The following is a 25,617-nucleotide window of genomic DNA, read 5'->3' on the forward strand; positions in this document are numbered from 1 at the left end:
CTCTCCTGTTGTCATAATGCACAGTAGCCTACATCACTAGATATTACTGGTCCAGTGATAGACTATAATTTGGGAGGACTGTACAATTAGGAATGTTCTTAAAATTGTACAATCCTCCCAAATTATAGTTGCAGTTTACTGGACAACACAAATTGTGTGCTAAGAATGCCAAATACAATGTACATGGAAGTGGAACAAACATGATACTTATTGTTAAAAATAAAAAAAATGAATCAACCAAAATAATTCAAGGTGCATTGGTCAACTATAGAAATGTACAGCATTGTATGTATTGCCCTTAGTAACAGACTTCATTTAAAACACATTTGAAATTTGATCAGCCTTTTCTAATTATCTCAACAACTGCCATAATATATTAATTAAACTTCTAACAACAATATGAACATCAGTCTTCATACAGCAATATAACAGTAATAATGTCACATGAATAATTATAAAAATAATGGTCACAACTTTAAATAATAACAATACTTAAATGAACAGCAATATGCACCTGTTGTATTTTAATCCATGCTGATAACAATAGGTTAAAACCACTGCTGGGTGATCAGAAAGGCTCCAGGATTAAATAAATCCTGGCTGTTAGCCTGGTCAGGAGCAGGCTAGCTGTACAGAATAAATCTCCATGGTGATTTATGTGCCTCCTCGTCAGAAACCGAATCAAGGCTTAATTCATCCAGGATAACTGGGAAATCCCGGCTTAATCCCTTATCTTGGTTTTGTGAAACAGGCCCCTGAGCCTGTCAATGGCAAAACAAGCACTTTTGTGGATGTAAATATAAGCTGCACAATTGCCCTATTAACTTACATTGTAGCTTGATTGTCTGACTACCGACAGCAGCGGTCTTACTTAATACTGGACCAATGTCAAAGATTGTTGTTCCCATCAGTCACTTAGACTTAGAAAAAAAACAAAGTTACACTTTAACAAAGGGAGCAAAAACCACCATATATTGATGCTCTGAGCAAATATCACTTAACTACGATCACTCAGAGGAAAATTAATGTTTCTGAGCTAGGGCTGTGCAATTAATCAAAATGTAATTGCGATTATGATTTCGGCTGCCAATGATCACAAAAACAGAATAATCGAGAAAAACAATTATTTAGCTCATTACGTTTTGCAAGTAAACTTATTTTCTCTTGTGTTCTGAATGAAAAAAATAAAGTTTCAACAGGAAAAGTATTAAAAGGTGCTCTAAGCAATGTCACGCGTTTTTTAGGCTACAACATGTTTTGTCACATACAGCAAACATCCTCACTATCCATGAGCTGCCTGTCCCCTGAACACAATGTAAAAAAAACGCTGTCTCTGTAGACAGCCCAGGCTCTACAAATGGCAACAAAAACAAACTGGCCAACCTGGGGTCCGTTTCAGGAAGGAGGTTTAACAAAGTCTGAGTCTAACCCTGATGTCTGAGTTGATTTACCCTGAGATGGGAAACTCTTGAGTTTTTGGTTCCAGAACAGCTGATTTGAGATGGTTCAATCAACTCGGAGTAGGTTCACTCAGAGTTAAGCGCGTGCACCACCACAATAAAAAAGCAGCATGAATGGAGCAGTGATACTACGATTCACCATGGTAACAACTACAAACAAACTGGTCGGCGGAAATACTCATGGGCGCACACAGCGAGTTTGAACATGTATTTAGTTAAAAAGAGCAAAACAGCGGCTGCTGTAAAATATGTTGTTTATTGACGTGGGAGAAAATTGCTGCTCGAGTCAATGCGTAAGCTCTAATATAGTGTATTAATTTCACGTTTAATCAGAGGTGACCTATAATATTACTGGTGAAAACTGGAATGTGTATTGTGTAATAATTTCATTTAGGTGCAATCCTGCAGGCGAAAAAGTAAACTACTACTAATCCCATTCTGATGTTGCAGCACCATTAACAGAATTAGAATTTATTTCTTTTTAAATGTCTTACTGGTTTGTGTCCAGGGAACTCTACACAAACATTTAAGATACTTTTCTGACGGCTCTGTATACAGTGGCTTTACTAATATTCTCTGCCTTACCAATGTTGTAAAGAAAACTGTCTTTAAAAAAAACGTAATGCGACACAATTAATCTGCTGGGATGTAGAGCATGTCCACGATGGGTGATGTTAGTTATGAGGACGGAAAAGGTTATGTAGGCTACATAACTGATAGACTGGGAAGAAAAACGATACCGCTCAAATAGGAAGTTATCTGGAAATGAAAATGCATCTGTAGTTGGGGCCTCAATATCATACCTGCACAGTAATGCAGCTTCTTAATCAACGGGATCATCGACAAAAGGCAATGCCATGTTAGGAACAAAAACATTTTAGTCTGCCTAACACAGTCAATAAACCAACATTGTTTTTTAACCTCTCTTTCTGAAACAGAAAACTCAAGAGTTTCCCTCATCTCAGGGTTAACAAACTCAAAGAGTTTTCACTAAACCTGCTTTCTGAAACGGACCCCTGCACCACAAAACATACACAAAGAGTTCCAGCGTTCCAGCCAATAACCGACAAGAAGGATTTAGGGGTGGGGGTTGGGGGGGTAGTGCAAGGAAGCACGGAAGGGAGGGGGAGGGGATGAGGAGGAGGGAGGGGCGAGCGAGCCTCGTTTTGTTTGAAAATACTTTGAACGTCAACAAGAAGTGACGTCACCCAACATCGCTTATAGCACCTTTAAGGCAAAATTCACAGCTGTAAGTGTTTTTTTACTGTTCATTTATTGCACTTTTTCCAATGTTTTTTAAGTTTGATAATTGCAATATCTTTCCAGAACTCAACGAGTAATCGTGTTAAAATATCGTGAATTCAATATTGACCGAAATAATCGTGATAATATTTCTTGCCATAATCGAGCAGCCCTATTCTGAGCCAAAATCTGAGTTTCTACAAAGTGAGAGGGGATGATGACGTGCAATGCAAAAGTGGCTCTTGGTTATTTTGGGCTGAAATGTATTGTTTATTAGCTGCAGTCTATATTTTTGACAGTATGTCATTGACCAAATGACTGACAAATCATATAAATCAAGGAAAACAAAAGGAAGTTATAGCTTATTTTGAATTTTGGCCCCAAAAGAAGTGCTAGCAGTGTCAAAAAAATGAGAGTAAACAAAGTTGCCTTCAAAAAAAATTTGTCAAATGTTTCTTAACTGGTTCTTTACATCCTGACTGAGGATTCAGTTACAATTTCTGATGACGACTACCACACATTTAAAAGAGGGTGATTTTAATATAAACCCTCAGATCTTCCAGTGTCTGAACCTCCTGAACCTTTATTCCAACTTACAGGAAACAGCCGTTATTGTCAAGGCATGGACACGCAAGCTGCCTCGTCCAAACACAACCTCATCTACAAGTCAAACATTGTGTTCTATTGTGATACCGCTGAGTAATCATGGAAAACTTCCTCGTCCAGCTGATTCAGGACAGAGCTGCAGGCACAGTGCTCTGCCTCACGTCAGCTGAGAGCAAGAGGTTTGAGACGTTTGATACGTGCAGGGCGGCAGCCTGCAGCACAGAAGATACGTGCACTGGATCACAGATCAGACCATGACAGTACAAACAATAATGATGTAAAAAGCAGGTAAATGTCCCAAAGGCTATATTAGGAATACAAACAAACAAAATCAGCTATCCAGATTCATGTTTGAGACAAATGTCAATGTTTGTTTTACAGTACTTTGTAACTGTGCAACATGCCATGCAAATAGAGTTCCTCTTTGGCCGTCTGGTTTCATTTTGAGTCATTACAGGGTTTTTTTTTCTTCTTATTATTAGAAATTAAACGAATGTCTCAGCTGTTTTAAAAAGCCTTCAAACCAACTCCCCTTACGGGCTATTTTTTGGTCTGTGTGCTGAGTCAGAGGTTGAGAACTATTACGGACCGCAGAGTGTGAGGTCTAATTTCCATATGTTGGTTTCTAATTTTTGTTTTACACCACAACAGTTTGTTACTAAGTGACTACAGTCAAACATTAACTACACTGACCTTTTTCTTTCCTTGACATTTGTTGTCACTTAGTTGTGTTTTAGCTTCACTAGCAGCGTGGCTCTATGGACGCCACCATTTCAGTCGGGCCACCACTGCTCCAGACTAAAATATCTCAACAACTATTGGATGGATTGTCATGAAATGTGGTTCAGACATTCATAGTTCACAGAGGATGAATCCTACTGACTTTGGTGATCTCGACTATTTATCTAACGTCGCCATGAGGTTCACATTTGTGGTTTTAAATGAAATGTCTGCTAACTATTGTCATGAAAGTTAGTGCACACATTCATGTTCCCCTCAGGATGAATTGTAATAACTGTATTAATCCCCTGACTTTTAGATGTTAGTGGGTTCTTCATGTTGCCATTTTTCTTTTTATACATAAGATTAGGGCTGTAACTAATGATTTTTTTTTTGCCAATTATTTTCTTGATTAATTGATTGCTTGGTTTGTAAAAATGTGGAAAAGTAGTACAAAAATGCCCATCACAATTTCCCTAAAGGCCAAGGTGACGTCTTCAAAAGAAATTCAGTCAATTATCACATTAGACAAAAAAGCAGCACATTTCTTGAGTGCAATTTTCTAAATACTTTTAATCTGACCAATAAAATGTGTATTTTTTTTCTTTTCTCTGAGTAAAATATTTTTCTTTTAAAGTGCTTTTCTGATACAATGTAACAAAAACGTGGGTTGCCATAATGTATTGCGTGTGTGTGTGTTTCAGTGTTTGGCATACCATCTGTACCTCATCATCACGTGCCTCGTGTCTGGGTGTGTGTGTGTGATTGTTGGATTTTCTTGTCAGGAATGAGTGTGTAAAAAGGCCTGAGGGTTGAACTTTCCCCTACTTCTCATACTGACTCCTCTCCTCTCACTGACTTTTTTCCCCCAATCAATCTGCCCTCCCACACAAAACTTGCTAAAAACAAAAATGCAAAAACTATACATATGGTATTGGTTTAAATAAGTTTGGATGAAATGCTCGAATAAAATGGAAATATGGAAAACACTGTAGATAAATAGTTTTATTTTATTCAGTGTGTTGGGGATGTAAAATTGGGATGAAAAACATGGTGACTTGGTGAAAAACCAGACATTTGAGGTCAGCTTGGGCGGCTCTAGGATATTATGACGGGCATTTTTCTGATATTTTATAGACTGTTTATTAGTTCAGAAAATAATTGTTAATTACAGCCCTACATAGAATATTTGAGTTTTTAAAAAACAACTACAAGGAACACAGCTCGAAAAAAAGACCAATTACATGAAAAATAATGTATTAAGGGCCTTGGTAGAAAACCTCAGTTTAAGCTTTGAAAGTAAAACAGAATCCATGTTACATTCCTGTATCAGTCAGTGTTTAATCAATAATTCAGACCTTTCATTGCATCATTATCCAAGTCCGTATAAGGGTGAACTACTACTATGAAAGACTATCCACGCCCCCAGCCTCAATCCTGCCCCACCTCCAAGCTCCAACAGCCAATCAGAGAAGCCCTCTGCTGAGGCACTGAGCAATATAAACCTCACAATGCTGTTCAGCAGCACAGAACAGAGAGAGACATCAGAACCAGCATTCATACTGAAACAGCCGACAAAAAGATGAAGATGCCACAGCTTCTCATCCTCCTGATGACCATTTTGGTGCACGCAGCAACCGCTTTCCCCACGGACAGAAGAGCTCTGCTGAGCCAGGACAAACACGCCTCCTGGGACGACGTGAACGTGGTGGCTCACGGCCTCCTGCAGCTGGGCCAGGGTCTGAAGGAGCATGTGGACAAGACCAAAGCCCAGATGAGAGACATCAATGCCAAACTGAAGGCCTTCAACGGCACGGTGGCTGGCCTGCAGAGGAGGCAGCAGGAGCAAGATGAAGCTCTGAAGGCAAGAAGCAAAGAGGAGGAGGAGGAGAGGGAGAGGCTGGCCGAGGAGGTGAAGAGACAGAGCGAGGGCATCCACACCAGGATGGACAGGCTAGAGGAGAAGGTGGATGAGGTGCTTAACGAGCCGACACTGAAAAGCAACAACAGCGAAAACACAAGAGTCTCATTTATCCAGGTGAGAGGAAAATACTGCTTTCTTAAAGCTTACTGGAAGAAAATTAGTAGTTCTGCAATGAGATAAATAACAATTGAAACCCCACAGACTAGTAAATGTTCTAATGGAGTGTCACTATTGGAGACAAACCTCCATCAGAAGCTGACCAAAGGTTTTATTTTTCCAGAGACTGGTAGCCGCTCAGAACAGACGCATTGACCAGCTGGTGGAGAAAATCACGCAGCAACAAGACAAACTGGAGAAACAGAGTCTGTACCTGCAAACCCTGCAGAGCAAGGTGAGTTTCACCACATTAAAATAAACTGTAAACCTCGTGTGATTTAGCTGGTGAGAGAGAACAAAACCTGTGACCTTCGGCTGCAGGATGATCCCTCTAATCAAAAGATTACCTTAGCAGTAACACGATGAATGTAAGGGATTAATCATAGTTTCTTGACCTCTCTCTGTGATCCGCCAGGTCGCACACAAGAGAGTAAAATCACACCGACGGAGAGATGAGGAGATGGCACTAATGGGTGAGCCAGCAGAGCACAGCAAAGACGCATCAGGTAAGAAAATAAACTTGTAAAAGTGATAAAAGACAAATAAGCTTTGAGAGTGAAGCTAAAAAAGTTAATGAGTGATGATGTTAAAAAGACTTTGTAAAAGGGTTTAACCTATTGTGCGCTGAAAACTTGTGCCGCCTTAGAAAAATTAACTACTAAGTAACAATTGCCCTCATTTCTTCTTCTTTTTCTGGGCATATTGCCTTAAGTACTAAACGCCAATAAACAAATACAAGTACTTTGAGATGAAACACAAATGCCTGAAAGAGTACACATCTATGTCACATTAAATAGAGTGCACAGATACAGGAGCTATTCATGTATCCTAAAGTGACATAAGAACAAACGTTCACCTTTGCACCTGAATTTACAATACTTGATTTGCTGGCAGAGCAGCTCACATACAGTCCAAAGATCAGGAGAAAATGAGGACAGCAGCTTTTAAAACACACCTACTGTACTTTATGTTCTTAGGACACAGAAAGCTCAAGCAAGGTATAAAAAAAAAAAAAAGCAGCAAGTGTGATTAATCAAGAATTTTTGCAAATGTACCAAATTTAATTTCCAAACTCAAACCTGAGCCTGACTGAACATACTCTGCTGCCTCAGTCTGAACAAAAACCTCAATGATCTGATCAGTTTTCTGTGCTTTGTCAGGTTTGGCCAGAGACTGTCACGACCTGTTTGTACGCGGGCAGCGAGCCAGCGGCGTCTACAGGATCCAACCAGAGAGCTCCCAGCCCTTTAACGTCCTCTGTGAAATGACTTCAGGTGAGTCAAACAAAAACTTTCCATAAAAGGTCCTCTGGTTAAACTGCTAGAGGCTAAGCGAGGCAACTTTTTTAGCCAAAACTACACCTGTCTCAAAAGCTTAAATCACAGAGTAGATGCTCTAAAAGAACACTGCTGCTAACAGGAGACATTTTAGATCAAAGGGTTGCACATGTCAGTTATATGAGCTAAAAAAAAATTAAATGGCTCTCACATTTTAACTGCCAAAGAGTTAAGTGTTCCAATACAGCATCAATACAATAAAACGTGAATTATTATCTCTTACAAGCCTCTTTAACTTAATCTTTTCTCCCTCTCTCTGCAGAAGGTGGATGGACAGTTATCCAGAAACGTCACGATGGATCCCAGAACTTCAACCAGCTGTGGGAAAGCTATAAGAAAGGCTTCGGCAACCTGAATGGTGAGAAACTTTGCGCAAAGAGGTTCTTTAAATATCTGCATCACTAAACCTCAGTGGCAACAATTAATCCTAACATTTCTCGTCCCCTCAGGTGAGTTTTGGTTGGGCTTGGAGAACATCCACTCTCTCTCCAAACAAGGCCAGTACGTCCTGCAGGTGGAGCTCTCCGATTGGGCAGGAGAGCAGCAACAGGAGGCTCGGTATCGACTCCAACTTGACGGAGAAGAGAAGAAGTTCGCTCTCCACCTGGAATCTTCATCTGGGGTTCAGGAGAAAATACTGACAACCGGAGAATCTGGTCTTCCTTTTTCCACAGCCGACAGAGACAATGACCTCGCTGCAGATGTCAACTGTGCTGAACTGCTCTCAGGTACGACGGCTTCACTGACCCCAAAACCTCAACACACACAAACTGTCTGAGTGGCTTAATACCTGGAAAATTTTAAATAAAAACTAAAACTTTTTCTAAAAATGCTCTTTTTGTTGCAGGTGGTTGGTGGTTCAGTAGCTGTGGTGAGTCAAACCTTAATGGTAAATATCCCAGAAGGCCGAGCTTGCTCAGGGGACAGCAGTTCAGAAGACAAGGGATGTTTTGGACGTCCACAAAGGGACAAAACAACTCTGTTAAGACCACTCTTCTGAAAATCGCACCCACCACAATAGAGCAATAAGCAGATCAGTCTGTATCAAACAGCAGAGGACCAAAGAAGACAAAAACATCAAACTGTATTTAACTCAATTTCATGATCTCTGTACATGTATACATCATCAATATTTTGATTAACTTATATTGTTTTAATATTTTATATTTTTAATAATGTATACACTTTATGTAAATATCCTTTATATATTTAATTTAAAGTGGATGAAAATAAAGTTTTTAAAAATGTTTAATACATCTTGGCTCTTTGTTCATGCTGTCCTCCATGTTGTGAGGAGTTGAGTTCAATCTTTCTCACTCCTCCTGACTGAATGTTAGCATTTTGTTTTAGAATCAGACTTATTCGCTGAGGTTGACGTTGTAAGTTTATCACTTTGTTTTATCGCCTTCCCCCTAAACGCAAACATGTATAATCACAAGGCCCAAAACTGTTTATCTAAGAACTGCCTGAACTTTTAGAAGAGGAATCTTTCCTGTTATTTTACAAAAATACATCTGAAATACTTTTCAAAATAATACATTTTCATTTGGTGACAAGACTTTAAAAAAAGATTGTTCACTTCTGTTTATTTCTTCAATATCTGAGAGTACATTTAACCATGAAAAGGTCACGGTAGCTCATCTTACAGATAGTCATCAGACACACACGTAACAAGGCATTTAATCGTCGTAGGATTCCCTGATATATACTGTACGAGCAGGCGCTCTAAAAACTCTTGCAAGGCACCTCAGACTGCCAACAGTTGTGTCATACATCATCTTATAGGTCAGTTTGTTGGCACCAAGGCAAATATACGTAATATGTGCAAAAGTCCTCAGCAGCAGAAGAAGAAAAAGAAGCTCCCCGGAAACATTAAAGCAAGCAAGTGAGTGAAACAGCAACAGATCGCTACATATTTCCACCTTAATGAGTGCATAAGAATCCATAAAAATATTTTTGTTAACACTACACAATAAAAATGTGGCCTGTGACTTTTTTTTTTTTTCTTACTTGTAGATCGGTCAAAGTGTGGCACAGCACATAAAAAGTAATCTATAATAGCACATGAGGGCACAGAGTATACGACAAGGGGGGGTTACGTTTATGTTCTTATAGAGCTTTACGTTTACTAACTTCACTCCAGTGTTTATTCACAGACACAGGAAAACGATAACTTTATCAGACAGGTCCCGGAGAAACAAAGTATGAGTTCAATAAAAAAAAAAAAAAAAAGGAATGGCACAAAAGAAAAATGAAAACCGAGCACAGTAGGTCCACTTCTGTACTTTTTTGCATTGCTGACAAAGTTCTGTTAATGGTGCAACGAGCAGCATTTTAAACATCATAGTCGCATTGTGATTTTATTTTTTGCCTGCCATCACTACAATCTCAGAAAGCTTTAGAGCAGTTTTTTCAGGACGAAGGACGCCCTCTGCTTGTTTTGGGGCTTAAAGCAATCCAGCAGACTTCCCTCCACTGTAAAATGCAGTGTAAAGACTACAAGACTGATTTCTCTCAGTGACGGTTCTCATTTACTCATTTATGGTAATTATACTAAAATCGGAATAATAATCTTGTCATGTTTATTGATGCTAAAATGCTTCAGCACTTTTAAGACTGATGAAACAACTCGAGGTGTGATGCGGTTTGGCATAGCTTGCATTCAGCGTATCATAAAATCGAGTAAAAGGAGAAGGTGATGCAGGTTTAAATAAATGGAGGAAAGGGAAAGAGGAGACGAGGAGGGGAGGAGGTTAGGAAGCGAGGAAGGGAAGTGTCACTGTGTGGAAAGGCTTATCAGAGGTTTTGCTGGAGGAAGTGCAGCAGCGTAATCTCATAATGTTCTCCAGACTCTGGACATCGGATGCTGTGCCGCTCGTTGGGATAAACCTGGAAAAACAGAAGAAAAAAAACTTGTTCATTCATCACAAGATCAGCTGGATTGTTGGTTTCCGGGATTGTAGATTTACTTTTCTTGGTTAGCGATAGATTATCAAGTACAATTTCTTAACTTTTTCAAAGCTTATCTTGGATTGAAATACTGGGGAAAAAACTGCAGAAGCTTTACACCTTCCTCCCTGCAGCTGTCTCGATTTAGTTTATTAAAGAAGGAAGAGATCTGAAGAAGAACAAGACCAAACATAACTGGTTGGCCCTTTTTTTGGTACTAATCTTACTTAAAGTGACTATATGTAACTTTTAAATGTTTCTGAAACTGTGTAATTTTGCATCTGATGGTTATAAATGACCTGTAAGAGCAAACGAGACCAACATGAAAAGAAGGCTATTTTTATATTGTTTTTATTAATGCCTTTGCCCGGGTCTGACACATTCTGATGGTTCACAGATTTTGGCGTAACAACGCAAAAGCCTGTGTTAGTGAGTATCCTGCCAGGTAAAGGGTAGCAGGAGATTTCTTTATATAGGCCTAATTGTATTTATCTGCTGAAGTTATGGCTGATACTGGGGCAGGACCATCACAATAAAAAAAAAGGAAATAAATGAAGAACTAAAAAAGGTAAAACCCGAGTCACTCTCGGTCGGGCTTTCAACAGATGGAGACAATTACGGGATTGTAAAGGATTCAAAACCGACCCCGAATTGGCCCTCAGGTATGTTATATGTCCATTTCATTCATAAAACAACTGCAGATTACGCAATGTGGTTGTACGTCAGTAGCCGACATTAAATCACGCCCCCCTTCCATTTAGCGCGGACATTTGATTCCTTTTAGTCAGTGTTTGTGTTGGCCTACTGCCCCTGTACCTGTGTAAAGTGTCCTTGGGTTTCATGAAATGCACTATATAAAATCGAAGTTATTGTTACGTTGGTTGCTACAACAAACTCTTAATGCCTTGGCTCGTGACACAGTGACAGTTATAACGTCACCCTGTTAAGCTCACGATATATCCCAAGTAGGCTAAGTTACCGTATGCAACACTTGAAATGCAGCGATGCATCTGTAATGTATTCTCTTATTGTAAATGAATGATTTTCTGTCCGAGCAAAACATTTATCTCAATACAGCATCGTGAAGAAAAGTTCTTTACGACAGAAAGTGTGGTAAAAACACTTCCACTTTTGTTCAAATGGGCCGCTGGCATCAACACAAACATATAGCCACTTTAAATGTGCTTTGAAAAGTATTGTAGGATGAACGCGAAACACGGCCTCAAGTTGTTCTTTATACAAGTTGTTGCTGGAGTTTTGACCTCCTTAAAAACATCCAGACTTTGTTTCACAGTGTCACAGTTTTCACTAAAGTCAGTATAAAAAGTAAATCCTCTTACCTGCAGGTTGTATGGCTTCCCTGCCCGGATGAGTTGAGACACCAAGAAGTTTGTGTGGAAAAAGTGCACATTCTCATCTAGAAATCCGTGCAGGATCAGCAATCTGTTGGGCCTGTGCGGAGCACAAAGACTCAATTCTTAGTTTCTTCCCAAATGTTTACAAACACATTTGTAGCAGGAAATGTAACTGATAATACAGCTAACAGGAAAGAAGGACCAGAATCCCTCTATAAACTTCTACCTACCAGTAGATAAAAGAGGTAAATAACCCAAGGTATGGTAAGGTAAGTATAGTACAGTAGGACGAGTCTCTTATAGTTGTCTGGTGCACATAACGAACAGAATGGTGATCACATTTTTACTAAAAAATGCATAAATACTAAACACTGTGTAATTTGAAATCACAGCTCTCACTCAGTGGGGAGTTTGTCAACGTGCAGGGCGACTGAACAAGCCTCGTATCCCTTCTGGTTTTTCTCAGGCGTGTCCAAATATCGCTCAGTGTAGCCGGTATCGTAGGCCATCCACAACGTCACTGGAGCTCCTGCAATGGCAACCTGAAAAATACACAAACAGGAAGTCAAACAGAAGCATTTGTTGTTGTTGTTATTATACATAATAATCTGTAATAAACTGTGGGGGGCACCAGAGCTCACAAAAAAGATAATGCCAGACATCTTTTAAAAATCTATTTATAATGCAGTTGAAATGGTAACTAGAGTATATTACAGCGCTCCAGTTTAGCACAATAATAGAGTATACGTTGATGGTTCTGACCTTGAAGACATCAGGTTTGTGGATGAGGCCCATAAGGGAGAGGAAGCCTCCGTACGACCAGCCATGGATGGCAACACGACTCAGGTCCACAAACTTGTACTTGTCTGCTACGTAGTGCAAACCCTCCACCTGGTCTTCAATCTCCACCTGACCCTGATTGGAGGAGAACAGAGGGGTAACTCACCTGGCATTAACATCCTTTGTAGGAATTCACTTCTACAAGTTTACAAAAAGGTTAAAACACAAACTCAGGGGGAAAAAAATCTTCTTGTTACATACAATTATATATGTGAATCTAATCTGAGTAGGACGACTACATGACTACAAGCTGCATATCTTATCATATAGTAATGAGGTCATAAAACACCAACTTTCATTATCAGTAAATTAATGCATGTCTTCTACAAGAGTAAAACATGCAAATAAAACACTGTTCATTCCTCTACATGAGTCTGTCCTGAAGCAGACAGATGATTCAAGTGTTAACTACCATTTTGTCTTTCACAGCTCCTTCAAACTTCAGTCCCCGCTGACAGGAGCCTCGTCCATCGATGACCAGCACAGCGTAACCCAGAGCCGCCAGCGTGCTCAGCCGCAAGTATTTTACTCCTTTATACGAGTTATTCACTAACTGGACCTGGAAGAAAGACAGAAACATGGTTACAGCAATGTCAAAAAACATAAGGATGCTGATATGACTAATTTCTGATCTCCATTAAATGGAAGCTTTGACTGTCCGTTACTTTGACATCAGCACAGTCACAAGTTTGATCCTTGTTGCAGTCAGTGGTAGAAGAAGTATTCAGATCCTTTATTCAAGTAAAAAGCCACCAAGTCCCAATTAAACAACTCCATTACAAGTAATAAGTATTGCATTTAAATTCCGACTTAAGTAGAAGTACATTGGTTTTATCAGTTAAATGTAATAAAAGAATCAAAAGTAAAAAGTACTCATTTAAGTCTACATGAGATGAATATAATGACATAGTGACAGCGGGGGAGATCAAACCTGCGGACCGCCGTAGACAAAGACGACGGTGGGATGCTTCCTGCCGGGGACCAAGTTTTCTGGTTTGTACAACATGCCGTACAGCTCAAAGCCCGACTTCCCTGTGAAGCTAAAGATCTCTGGAGGAGTGCAGTCGAAAGGGAAACCTGGAAAAATAAAACATATATGCTAGATAGATAGCTTTTATTGTCATTCAACTGTACATACATGCATGCATAGAGTGCAAGAAACTTTGTTCCACTGGCTCATAAATACTCCCTTAACTAAAAGCAAGTACTACTGTACAGAAGTACTTGTACTTGAACTATAGAAATATAATACAAATACCACAGTTCACTTGTGTTAAAAATAAAACAGCAGCATAAATATTTATATTGCACATAAAAACAGTTATTGAACGTTCATGAATAAATATTTATTCACATTTATATCACAGTCCAGTTCAGATGAGGCTCACTGCAGGGGATTCAGTGAGATATAGTGTTATACTAATGTAGTATAATCAGGGTGAGATTTGTGAAAAAAGCAAAGGGGGGGGGGGGAAATGTTTTTGATCATGCACAACAAAACATGCAAAAATGAAATCTCCCTTTCAATACCATGGATATAGTGCCACTCGGCCAGCTATGCTAAAAAACACTTATTCATGAACTTCAATATCCAATGGAAAATAATCTCAAAAATGTGTTGTCAACATAAAACACAGCGCTTTCAAGCCGGACAGCGGAGTTCACTTCGCGGTGAAAACAAAAATATTTTCACCCAGGAAACGCACGTTTGTTTGTGGCGTTTTCATTTAAACCACGATCTTTTTCCTAAACTAACCTAGTCGTTTTGGTGCCTAAACTTAACTATCATTGACGCGTGATGCTCACTTTTTCTGGCTTAACTCCACTACATGGCCCCTGAAAGGACAGTCATCTGGCTGTGCCGGCTCGCACTCACATATTGGAGGCTAAACAACTGCTGCTGGTAGCCGGCGTCCCGGAGCTCTGTAGCGGCTAAATACAACCAACAACTACCGCTCGGATTTTATCATTTTATGGCACTATAGACTGTTCACGTTGCAGTGCTTTACTTAGTTAAAAATACTTCTATTTTAGGTATATAATGGCCTGGGGGGGGAAGAGATACATTTTGTCCCCAATGGGGATAAAAATAATTCAGCAGAGGCAGGGATATGTAGATCAGAAAGGGGGAAATGCCAGGCATCCCCCCTGTAAAATCGCACCCTGAAATGTAATAATAATATGAGTGTCATCTTAAAACGGGTGATAGGGCAATACAAACCGAGAAAAAGAAACCGTCACAGCTGCCAGACAACATTTAAGCTGCTATAAACAAACTGTTTGTTTTCAGTACCAGAGGACTCCATCATGCTCGCCCAGAACTGAGGCTCTCTGTGAAGCGGGTCGTCGTCTGAGCCCTGTAGCTTGTAGATATGCACACAGGGGGCTGTGGTCAAGCTGCTGTAATGGCTGACAAACATGTCAAAGGTCTGTATGAAAGAAAAAACAAACACAAAACCGTTAAACAGCGTCCTCAACTATTTTATATGCCTGCTGAAATCCATGGAGGAAAACAAAATCCAGAAAAACACTTGACACCATAATGCAGAAACACAAACTGCCACGGTTTGTTTTAAATTTGTTATGCTAATAGTGTTTTGAAAGCTGATGCCAAAACCAATATTTTTATTTTTGAGGGTGCTAATGGATGATTAGGAAGATTATATATAAAATTGTATCAAATAATTGTGTCTGAAACAGGAGTGAAACAGCATTTAAACAACATGCGAACACTTATTACACATAGAAAATAAACAAAATAAAAGTACAGTTTTATGTCTGTTTCAGGTTTTCAACACTGTATCGTAGCTGTGGTCAGACAGACCAGACAGACGCCTCCATCATATCAATGATACAGATTAAAAGACAAGATGAGGGCGCCTGGGTAGCTCACCTGCTAGATCGCGGGCCCATATAGAGGCTCAGTCCTTGACGCAGCGGCTGCGGGTTCGCTTCCGACCTGCAGCCCTTTGCTGCATGTCATTCCCCCTCCTCTCTCTCCCCCTTCAAGTCTAAGCTGTCCTGTCAATAATAAAGGCCTAAAAATGCCAAAAAAATAATCTTGAAATTTTTAAAAAAAAAAGACGAAAACCCTGTAAGCTCTATGTAGCTTTTATTATCAGCAGTATCACTGCTAATATATGGCAGCAAATTTTCTACAGAGGCAAACGTAAACCAGGTTACTATGTTATCTGACATAAAATATTTTTTTGATTAAAATCATGCAAATTTTAAGGTTTCCTGAGCAGCTTTTGGTGTGAACGCAAAAAAAGAAAAGTTGTGGAAAAGGTCCCACTTGCACTGGTTTAAAACATTAAGAAAATACACGATAATTTTGAGTTATGCCAGGATACAAGTGAGTGAGGGGGTGTGTGTGTGTGTGTGTGTGTGTGTGTGTCTGTCTCTCTCTTCTCTTTTACATACCTGGCTCACTGAGCAGCTGTGGGAGAAGCCGGGTTTGGTGAGTCGGACGATTTCACCTGGCGAGTCGTAGCTCACAACATAAAGGTGATGCTCCAGAGGAGAGTCTTTGGTTCCCTGGAAGTAAACCAACTTTGCTGCCTCATCCACCCAAATCTGAGGACTGGACGAACGCTGCACAAACATAACACAGCAAGAAAAAGTGTCAATAAATTTGCTTCAGTTACCGTACATGCCTGTCTTAATCCTTTCTTTTTCATATGTTGCTTTTGGTACTTTTATTTTCTAAGTTGTTATAAAATGTACTATTTCTACATTATTATTACAGTCTGGATTATACATTTACAGAGCCTAAAAACGGGGTTCAGTGCAGCTTGTGATTCAATACTCAAAACCATATTTTTGTGGGTATATTTTACACTAATTATTCTTTTGTCATATTTTTCACACTGACAATTATGAATATGTGATAAGTCAAGTCACTGGCTCAGTTCAGTTATCACACTGTTTTGTGCATTTTCCAAATTGACCTGAAAATATAATTTATTAAACTTCTTGATGCAGGACCCCTGAAGAACACCCCTAGAACCGTTAACTGTGATCAGGTTATTGCTTTCTCACTGAGATGTACTGCACATCATGCAGCGCATCTCAAATGTAATTTATAATTCAGTCAGTGTACTGATGAGTGGCTGTGGCGGGTAAATTAGTGCTGCTCTGGAAACAGTTAAATGTCAGCAACATTGAACAGATATGTGGGCAGGGCTTTACCTTCGATCCGTGATTGGCCAGCACCTCCCACTCCCCACTTGTTATGGTCACCTCCTCTTTGACTGGACATTTGAAATCATCTGGTGAGAGAAGAGAGAAGATAAGTGGATAAACTGATAGATATATTGACCTGTGTGACACCACAGGGAACATTAAATTACTTAATATTAATACAATCACTTTCCCATTGCATGGCATAAATCATTTTTAAATATATTTGACAGTGGTGCCTCATGGAAACATGTAGTGTTGAAATGAGTCAATGTTTAAATAATAAATAAAACTGAATAAAAATTAAACTGAAATACATCAGTGATATAAAAACTACAACAGACAACCGCTTACTCAAAACTAGACTGAAACTAAACTGGCAAAAAAGAGACTGGAAGTAAAAGAAACATGTAGCTCATACATTTATAAACCAAATCAAAATGTAGAAAATAAGAAAATTCTAAGCAACTAGTGAAGATTATCATTAGATTTTTCCTTTTTCCTGCCAAACTGGTTGCATGAAGTTGGTATGGTAATGTTTGCATACATGAAAGGGGTTGTTTTCCATTTTCATAACTAAAGTAAGTAATTAAAGTAACGATACGTTCTAGGAGGACATTTTGTCTGGTACACCTGAATTGTGAATGTGTGACAGCAGCTTGTGCTTGTTGATGGTGTTACCTTCAGAGTGTGTGTAGCCTTTGGCCCAGTTGTAGCTGCCCTGCTGTAACACTGTGGTGATTTTATACAGGTGGCAGAAACCTGTTTTTGATTCATTTACTGCTATGAAGCTGATCTCATCATCACTGGTTTGGATGAACGGGTGGAAGATGTCGTGGACCTGAAAGACAAATAGATCATGATGCGTTTTCTTCCACTGAAAGCAGCACCATTTTAGAACATTAACCCATCTTATGGGCATAACTCAAAAAGCGGGGCTCAAAAAGAGGAAAAACAGCCATAACAAAAACTGACTAAATGCTGCTCACAGTGACAGAAAGCATCATAACTGAGCCAGACATGACTTGAGAAACCTTTAGGCTTCAATATTAACAGAGCCCTAGAAGGATGTGGTGTTAGGCCTCACATTGATCCAGATGTCGCTGGTCTCTTCATAGATGATGAAGGGCTGTACAGTGTCTCCGAGGGCCTCCAGGCTCTTCTGCCTGCTGGCCTCGTCCTGATTTGCAGGGATGAAGAACGCTGGAGGTAGCAGGACCAACTGGAGATGCTGCTGCCGTCGCTCCATCATGACTGCCCAAGCACTGAGACACAGAGAGAGAAAGACCTGTGAGGCATGTGCAGTACACAGACTCCAGGTTACTCAATTCTGTATTTTAGAGCTTGGCAACGTTTAAAGTGCTCATATTATGCTTTTTGGCTTTTTCCCCTTTCCTTTATTGTGTTATATATATTTTTGTGCACCTATAGACTTACAAAGTGAAAAAGCCCAAAGTCCACCCCAAAGGGATTTACCATCGTCCAGAGAAAACACTGCTCACAAACTGCTCCAAACAGCTCTGTTGTAGTCCAGCCTTTACTTCCGTGAGAAAAGTACGTCACTTTGTAACACACGTTATAATGCTCGCCTAGCTGCTAACGCCCTCATGCTCTGCAACTGACTAGCTTAGCAGTGCTTACCTAGGTACTGCGCATGTGCCACTCCCAGCAAAGATGGAACAGAAGTGAAATGCCTCACTCTGTAGCTAAAACAGAGAGCTCAACACACAGGTTGAAAAGAGGAGCTGCAGCAATGTGCAGTACAACAAAAATACAGTGTTTTTTGAAAAATAAACCAATTCTGGTACAACCTCTAAATACAATTGTGAAGCTGAAAATGAGCATAATATGAGCACTTTAAAGACTTTGGGTGGTGCTTTTAATAACAGGGTGTTTTTTCTACGCTTTAGAGAAGAAAATAAAACGTACTATCGGCCGTCTTTTGTCCATCCAGCTCTGGTAATATATTCGGCCCCGGGGAACAGGCTGGTGAAGGGAACAGGCAACTCCTTTTCCTGTGTGCTGACAATCTGTGGGAGAAACAAGAAGGTGGCATTTGAACATCTCTCTGAAGAACTTTTTAGTAAACTATCAAGTTTTGTGGCACTGAACAAGCCCTTACTTTGCCAAGATTGTCTGTCCTGATTTCTGCTATTTTGAGAGTAATATCAGGATTCTTGCTGCCTGGAGAGAAAACAAAACTGAGTTACGTATCAACATATAATCACACATGAAACCTTTCTGATATTAACAGAAGTCTGGAGTTATAAGTGTCATGCTGTGAGCTACACAACAAACTCTGTACACAATGTACAGAGTTTTAAAAAAGGTACCCCATGGAGCTTTTGATCTGAAGTAGCTCTCTGGAGCGGTTTTCTTATCTCATCTTTCTTAATGTGCCAAATCAGCTTTGCAAATGTGTTATGAGGAAGGAAATGCATTGAACATATTTGTTTGACTTTTTATTTTGTATTTTAGTGAGTAACACTAAATGTAAATTACTTTATTTGATTGCAAGAAAACTCCAGAGCGCACCTTTAAATAAACTTGCCTGCTGCAAATTTCTTTTTATCGTACAAAACCAGGAAACAACAAGTGCATCACATATTTTATATTGGGAGTGCGAGTGTGTGTGTGTACCTGCGCGTGGGTATCTGTAGATGTCGGTCTTGCGCTCTTCCAAAGCCGGAGATGGAACATGAATGATCTCAACCTCAGACTCGTCCACCTCCTCGTACAGAATCTGCAGGGTCTTACCACCATCTGATTCTGAACCAGAGAGAGACCAGTAAAACCAGTCAAAGGCGGTTTTGCTTACAGGAGAAAATTGCAAGCCGGTAGGTATCAATCATTTGAAAAACTCTCTAGAACAAACTACACAGGTAAAGTCTTAGATGAATACATTCTTGTTATTTAAGCATCTAATAATAATCAATCTTCATTTGATTGCCGATTTCTGATAATAAGCCTCCGTGCTAAGAAAACTATGACAACAATCTATATCTCTATGACTCACTCACCTTCACGAGCAGCTGGTGACCACCAGTAACCAGTGAAACGGTCAAACTCTTCCTGCGTGACAAAAGTGGCTATACCGGCAGATTTGGGGTCCTCTTTTGGGTTATCAATTCCTAACAGGAATACAGAGAAAAATATAAACACTGTATGAAAAAATACCAGGTAAGACTCTACAGGAACATGTGACCCTCTCAATGCTGACCTTTATGGCAGAAGGTGAGCCTCCTCTCTTCACCCGTCTCAATGCTGGTCACCCAAATGTCATTGTTGTTGATGAAGCCGATGAAGTTGGGGTCCCCGGGGCAGATCTTGGGGTCCATGCGTGTGCCTGAACCCTGGCTCTTAATCTCGACAGGATCCATGGGAGAAGTCTGCACAAACACACAGAGAAGTTGGATGAAATCTGAGGTCACAGCTGCTGTAGTTCCACACTTTGTCATTAACAATAAGTAAAGACGTAAAAATCATCAATTCATTTCCTATTCTAAAGTCTGACCAAGAGGGAGATTTGAGACCAAAAACACGCATCTCTGAATGATTTAAATTGTATTCAAATAAACTAAAAGGATCTGGTGATCCTGAATGGGTTAAAAAAAAAGTCCTACTTCTTAAGCTAACTAAACAATTTAAAATATTAGATAAATGCTTTGCAACAGAGCAGAAACATTTTAAAATCATTTTTGGGGCATTTTTAGGCCTTTATGACAGGACAGCTGAAGACATGAAAGAGGAGAGAGAGGGGGAATGACATGCAGCCAGAGGGCCGCAGGTCATGGTCGAACCCGGGCACGCTGCTTCGAGCAGTAAACCTCTACATATGGGTGCCCGCTCTACCAACTGAGCTATCCGGGCGCCCAAGCAGAAACATTTAAGTATCTTAGCTTTTAGGACATACATTGGTTTCATTTTTGGCAAAAACCCCCAATATTTTTTTTAAGAATTGTGACGAGCACTGAAACGATTAGAGGATGAACAGAAAATGTACCAGCGATCATTTTGATAATCAATTAATCATATGCGTTATTTTTAAAGCAACTTTGACCTGTCTTTTAACAGTCAGTCATTCTGTGCTGTGTGGCTATGAAAGTCTTACTGAACAGCCCTTAAACTCACAATGAAGCTGTTGTTTCCACCGTCACGGCAGTAGTACAGACTGCTGTTGGCCTGGAACAAGATGAGGCCGCTGGGTCGGTGGTAATCATAGGAGGTGATGCCAGACACCCCCAAACGTTTCCTCTCCCGCAGCAGCTCCTCCTCCCGCGAGATGCCCCCGTGGTGAGGGCTGGCCTGAGGTCAGGGGTTACAGGAGGACACACAATTTGACAATGCTGGCTGAACGAGGTCAAAGCAAAAAACTGTTTGTTTGTTTTCCATGCCCCGAACAAACGGTAAGAAAACGTTACCATACTAAATAGAAAAAAGAAAAAAACAGAACCTCTTTACTTCTCTCTCTTCGGCAGCAACAACTTTTGTTTATGAAATCAAGTGGTCTAGATTATTTTCTCTTTAGGGGGAAATTTAAAACAGTATTTTTGAGCTCCATGAGGAAAGACGCAATTATAAAAAGAAGTTGTTCATAATCATCCTCCAAGCAATAATACTCTGGTTCGGATAGGCTCAATCACATTAAAGTGTCAGAGTGGATGAAAAATCATTCTCACCTGAAAGCGATCCAGCATCTTTTTCCACGACAAAACCAAAAGAGCGTCTTTGCGGACCTTCTTGGGAATGTCTGAGTAGAGTAAAGCATTTTCCCTGCTGGCGTAAGGCATTCCTGTGAGGGTAGACATGCTATTATAGTCTACAACCGAACTAACATGGGTACAGGTCTTATAGACTCTCTGTACTGCACATTACAACACTTGACACTGCTCTGGAAATGATATCACACACACAACTAACCGCTTCAGACATGGCAGCAAGGAGCAGCAACCATTTGGCAGAGAATCTGTGCACGACAGCTGCAACAGAAAAAAGCTGAACTATGCCTTAAAGCAAAATGTTCTTTCCTAGTTGAGTTTCAGGTTTTCTCCAGCACCGACTGACTTGATCCACTGCAGCTCGGTAGATATCAAATGGGGATAAAAACAGTTGCAGGCTGGCATCTCTGACTCACCAGCTGTATCCAGAGCTATTTCTCAAAAGCATGCTAACTTTCAAAGAGACTGCAAGGAAGCAACTGAATCTGAAAGACAACAAGTCAGAGCCTGCCTCAAAATGAATAAATATTTGTCCCCAAGCTCACCAAGATAATAGATGCGATGGGAGTGCGGACTGGTCTCATCCTTCTGGACGAACTGGAAATCGTGTGGCGCCTTGTTGATAACCACGCCTGTGTTCTTGCGGCTGTTGTGGATGATCTTCCGCAGGCCATCCCATGTATGCTTCTCCACCTGGAACAGGGTGGGATTCACATCCTCCATCTCCACTACCTCTGTGCTGTCCGTGAGCTCGTCCACCCCCGTCATGCCTGCCAGTGCCTGTCTGACGCTGTAGATAGACACTTAGACTGATGACACTGATTGACATCTACAGCAACTCACAATGGCAAAGTAACACTAGTTAAATATGGGTATATTTGTAATTGAGGACAGATTAATTTACCTACTAAATCAGACGTTCTGACCAAAAACAGACTATGTATTCCTCTAATCACATAATCTGGGTCCCGGATAACGTGGTCAAAACATCTTAAAGAGATCTTTAAGTGTTATTTTTATTAGCAAGCAGCGTGGGCACAACTTATGGCATTACCAGGCATCAGCCTCAGCTGTACTTTGAACAGCTAAACATGCTAACATTGCATGCTTACTTTAGCACTGAGCACAAGACATAACTGTGCCAAAGTAAAGCCTCACAACATGGCTGTGTAAAAATTAAATAAAGTCAGGCTACTAACAGCACAGAGAATGAAATAGAATAAAAAGAATAGAACAGATAAAATACATTAGAACTACAGTAAAACAGATTAATAAAAGGCTTATATATTGTTTTATTTTTTTAAACAAGATGTGTTTTGAGAACTGATTTAAAAGTGATACTGATTCAGACAGCCTCAGATCTTAGTCAACAAACAAACTACCTAATTTCATTACATTTTCCCAGCACTATTATCTTATATCTTTTAATCTTTCTGGGCAGCCAAAACTATGGAAAACCTTGCTATTTTAAAAACTTTAACATTTTCATTTAATGAAAATGAATGAAAATTGAAACCAAAAAAAATATGGTTTCGACAGCTGTGAGAGAAAAGATGTCCCATACCTTTCCTGACCGTCTTCTGTTTTGTCTTCAATTTTTAGTCTCTTTACTCTGTGCATTAACCGTTCAACGACCCTGTACCAGACCTGACACCCTGTGGGGAACAAGGTAAACACGAGAACTGAAGATGTCGAACAATTGAAACACATATCAGACCGTTAACATGGCAGCACCTGGTCTAACTGACAAACAGATCATTTAAACAGAACGTAATATGTGAAAACCTAGACCATGCCCTAAGCTAAGCTCACAAGCTATCAACAGTGAAACAGTTACTGAAGTGACGGCCCCATTCAGGGCAGTGGTCTCTGTCCTGCTTCATCGAGAATCTGCTGCCCTTCAGCCGACCACCGCCACACTTCCAGCTGTGTGTTCCTGATATGGAGTCTAACTGAGTGTGACTCAGCTGCATGACGCACACACACACACACAAAGTCTGTGTTATAACTGTGGCAAATGTTACACTGTCACTCCACATTTTACTGTAGGCTGCTTAGTGTGGCTTAAACAAAGTGCAAATTCTACAGAAGTTAATTCCCAGGAAACAGTACAGCAGTCTGTCAGAAGAACAAATATCATACTTTGATAGGAGTTGATTAAAGTGAATTCTGATGCAAGGAAACATGACTAAAACGGAGCCCGAAATTTCTCTTTTTTTTTTTAATTCAGTCATAAATTAATCTCCCTAAAAAAAATATACACATACATACATACATACATACACATACATACTCATATACATATATATATACACACATACACATATACATATACATATATATATATATACATACATACATACATATATATATATGACCACCTGTTGACAACTGATAAAGGCCATGAGATGGTGTTAATAAAATCTTCAGAGAAATCTATTAAGTGGGTTTAGATTTTTTTGTCAAAAGATTAAACATTTGTTTTTGCTTTATTTTATTCTAATTCACTGTAGTTTGATTGACTTTCTTTAAGATACGTTAGAGTCTGTCTTATAAATCATATTTTGATTTGCTCAAATGCTGTATTAAAAAAGCAGTTATTTGTCATTATGTTTGCAAGTGACACACACACACACACACACACACACACACACACACACACACACACACACACACACAATCTGGATGTTGGTCTTTCCCCAGTGAAACAGCAAACAGTTTTTAAATCGAAAGCAAAAATAAACCTCCGTGAACTGGAACGGAGGCTGAATCACTGTTTAGTCTCCCAGTCTATGCCCAACAAATTCGGTGCACTGTGTGTCTACTTTACGGTTTTATTCGAATCTTCCTATCAGTTTTAGATTTGGTTACCATTAATTGGTTTCGGTTATGCGACTTCAATAAATTATACTGACAGGTCTTACTTTGGGATATTTTATCACGAAATCATGAACTATGAATATAAATACATTAGCTACCTCCCTATGGTATTTTTTGACACGCTTTTTAACATGCATATCTCTGGCATCATCCTCTCAGTTTCTACATATAGTGTACGTTTTCCATTTAAAAACATGAATTTTGTGTTTCAGATATAGCTAACGTTACGGAGACTGTTACAGACAACTAACGTTAATAGTTTTTTGACACATCAGCTAATGAAGCTAAAATCCTCAAAGTGACCGACAGCTTCGCACCACACAGACATCTGGCCGAGTGTGTCCTCACCATCAAGCCTGACAAACCCTTATTATGCTCGAATTAAAACCCTCTGTGTAAACTGTACGATGCTTGGAGCCAGCTAGTTAGCCACCCATTAACGTTAAGCAGACACTCGTAAGCTAACGTACTAAAACTGAAGCAAAACAAAACAGTAGCTAAACACATTCATTTTTAGCTTACACTTTCTTCCCCAAACCTTGAAAGCTTTTCTTCCTTTAGTCGAAGAAACGCCCGTGTCAGAAACAACAGTCAGGGTCTAAATAAATTACTCAAGTGAACTATTTTCCCGAGAGCAGGTAGCTTAATGCTAATATGCTGTTAACGCGGAAGCAGTTTGTGATGGAAATTGCTAAACCAGATTACGACCTTTGACCCGGATGTGATTCATCAAGTTTGTATCTGTGTTAATTTATTTGTATAACCCATAACCAGAGCCCGTCTACGGATACTAAAAATTCTCTGGTATAACCATATTTTCTAGTTTACAGCAGAAATAGCCCTCATGCTATTCTGTAGAAATATCACACCATATTAATATGAGGAATTTAGAAATATTTTCTTTATAATGGTGGGATTCGGTTTAGTTAAATCCCAGAAAAGGTACCAATGACTCCTATTTTAGCTTCAAGGCTGCAACTGATTATTTCCATTATCGATTAACTGTTAATCTATCGATCGTTTAGTCCATCAAAAAAGTCCATTTTTGAGAGCCCAATATGACATCTACTAATGTCTCAATTTGTCTGATCACCAGTCCAAAACTCAGTTATTTAATTTACAATAATATCACACAAAACAGCAAATCTTCACATTGGAGATGCAGGAGATTTTTGTTGTTGCAATTTTTGCTTGGGAAAACAACTGAAATTATTAAAACATCCCCAAAAGATGGTGATAAATATCATA

General features: G+C 39.6%; 2 protein-coding genes across 4 annotated transcripts; one reads left to right on the plus strand and one right to left on the minus strand.

Moving 5' to 3' along the window:
• Positions 1 to 5,538: 5,538 nt before the first annotated feature.
• On the plus strand, positions 5,539 to 8,556 carry LOC120564991 (angiopoietin-related protein 4-like). The gene is made up of 7 exons (XM_039810272.1): positions 5,539 to 6,066; positions 6,233 to 6,343; positions 6,524 to 6,614; positions 7,269 to 7,382; positions 7,708 to 7,803; positions 7,895 to 8,173; positions 8,293 to 8,556. The coding sequence occupies exons 1-7, from the start codon at positions 5,611 to 5,613 to the stop codon at positions 8,472 to 8,474; spliced, it is 1,329 nt and encodes a 442-aa protein (XP_039666206.1). The 5' UTR covers positions 5,539 to 5,610; the 3' UTR covers positions 8,475 to 8,556.
• A 448-nt stretch (positions 8,557 to 9,004) lies between these two features.
• Positions 9,005 to 25,065, minus strand: LOC120564989 (dipeptidyl peptidase 9-like). Of its 3 annotated transcripts, none has more exons than XM_039810271.1 (21): positions 24,908 to 25,065; positions 23,054 to 23,144; positions 22,035 to 22,279; positions 21,451 to 21,563; positions 20,903 to 21,076; positions 19,992 to 20,160; positions 19,792 to 19,902; positions 19,412 to 19,540; positions 18,894 to 18,955; positions 18,701 to 18,801; positions 17,859 to 18,036; positions 17,453 to 17,612; positions 16,781 to 16,860; positions 16,013 to 16,183; positions 14,883 to 15,018; positions 13,521 to 13,666; positions 13,002 to 13,148; positions 12,512 to 12,664; positions 12,149 to 12,291; positions 11,735 to 11,846; positions 9,005 to 10,334 (listed from the first exon to the last, which is right to left on the minus strand). In XM_039810271.1, the coding sequence occupies exons 2-21, from the start codon at positions 23,107 to 23,109 to the stop codon at positions 10,242 to 10,244; spliced, it is 2,679 nt and encodes an 892-aa protein (XP_039666205.1). In that variant the 5' UTR covers positions 23,110 to 23,144; positions 24,908 to 25,065; the 3' UTR covers positions 9,005 to 10,241. The 3 variants fall into 3 exon arrangements, with proteins under 3 accessions (XP_039666205.1, XP_039666204.1, XP_039666203.1); XM_039810270.1 differs by having other exon boundaries at positions 24,892 to 25,065; XM_039810269.1 differs by lacking the exon at positions 24,908 to 25,065 and adding an exon at positions 23,327 to 23,649.
• Positions 25,066 to 25,617: the final 552 nt, after the last annotated feature.

The sequence above is a fragment of the Perca fluviatilis genome, chromosome 9, assembly GCF_010015445.1.
Source record: "Perca fluviatilis chromosome 9, GENO_Pfluv_1.0, whole genome shotgun sequence".
NCBI classification, from domain to species: Eukaryota; Metazoa; Chordata; class Actinopteri; order Perciformes; family Percidae; genus Perca; species Perca fluviatilis.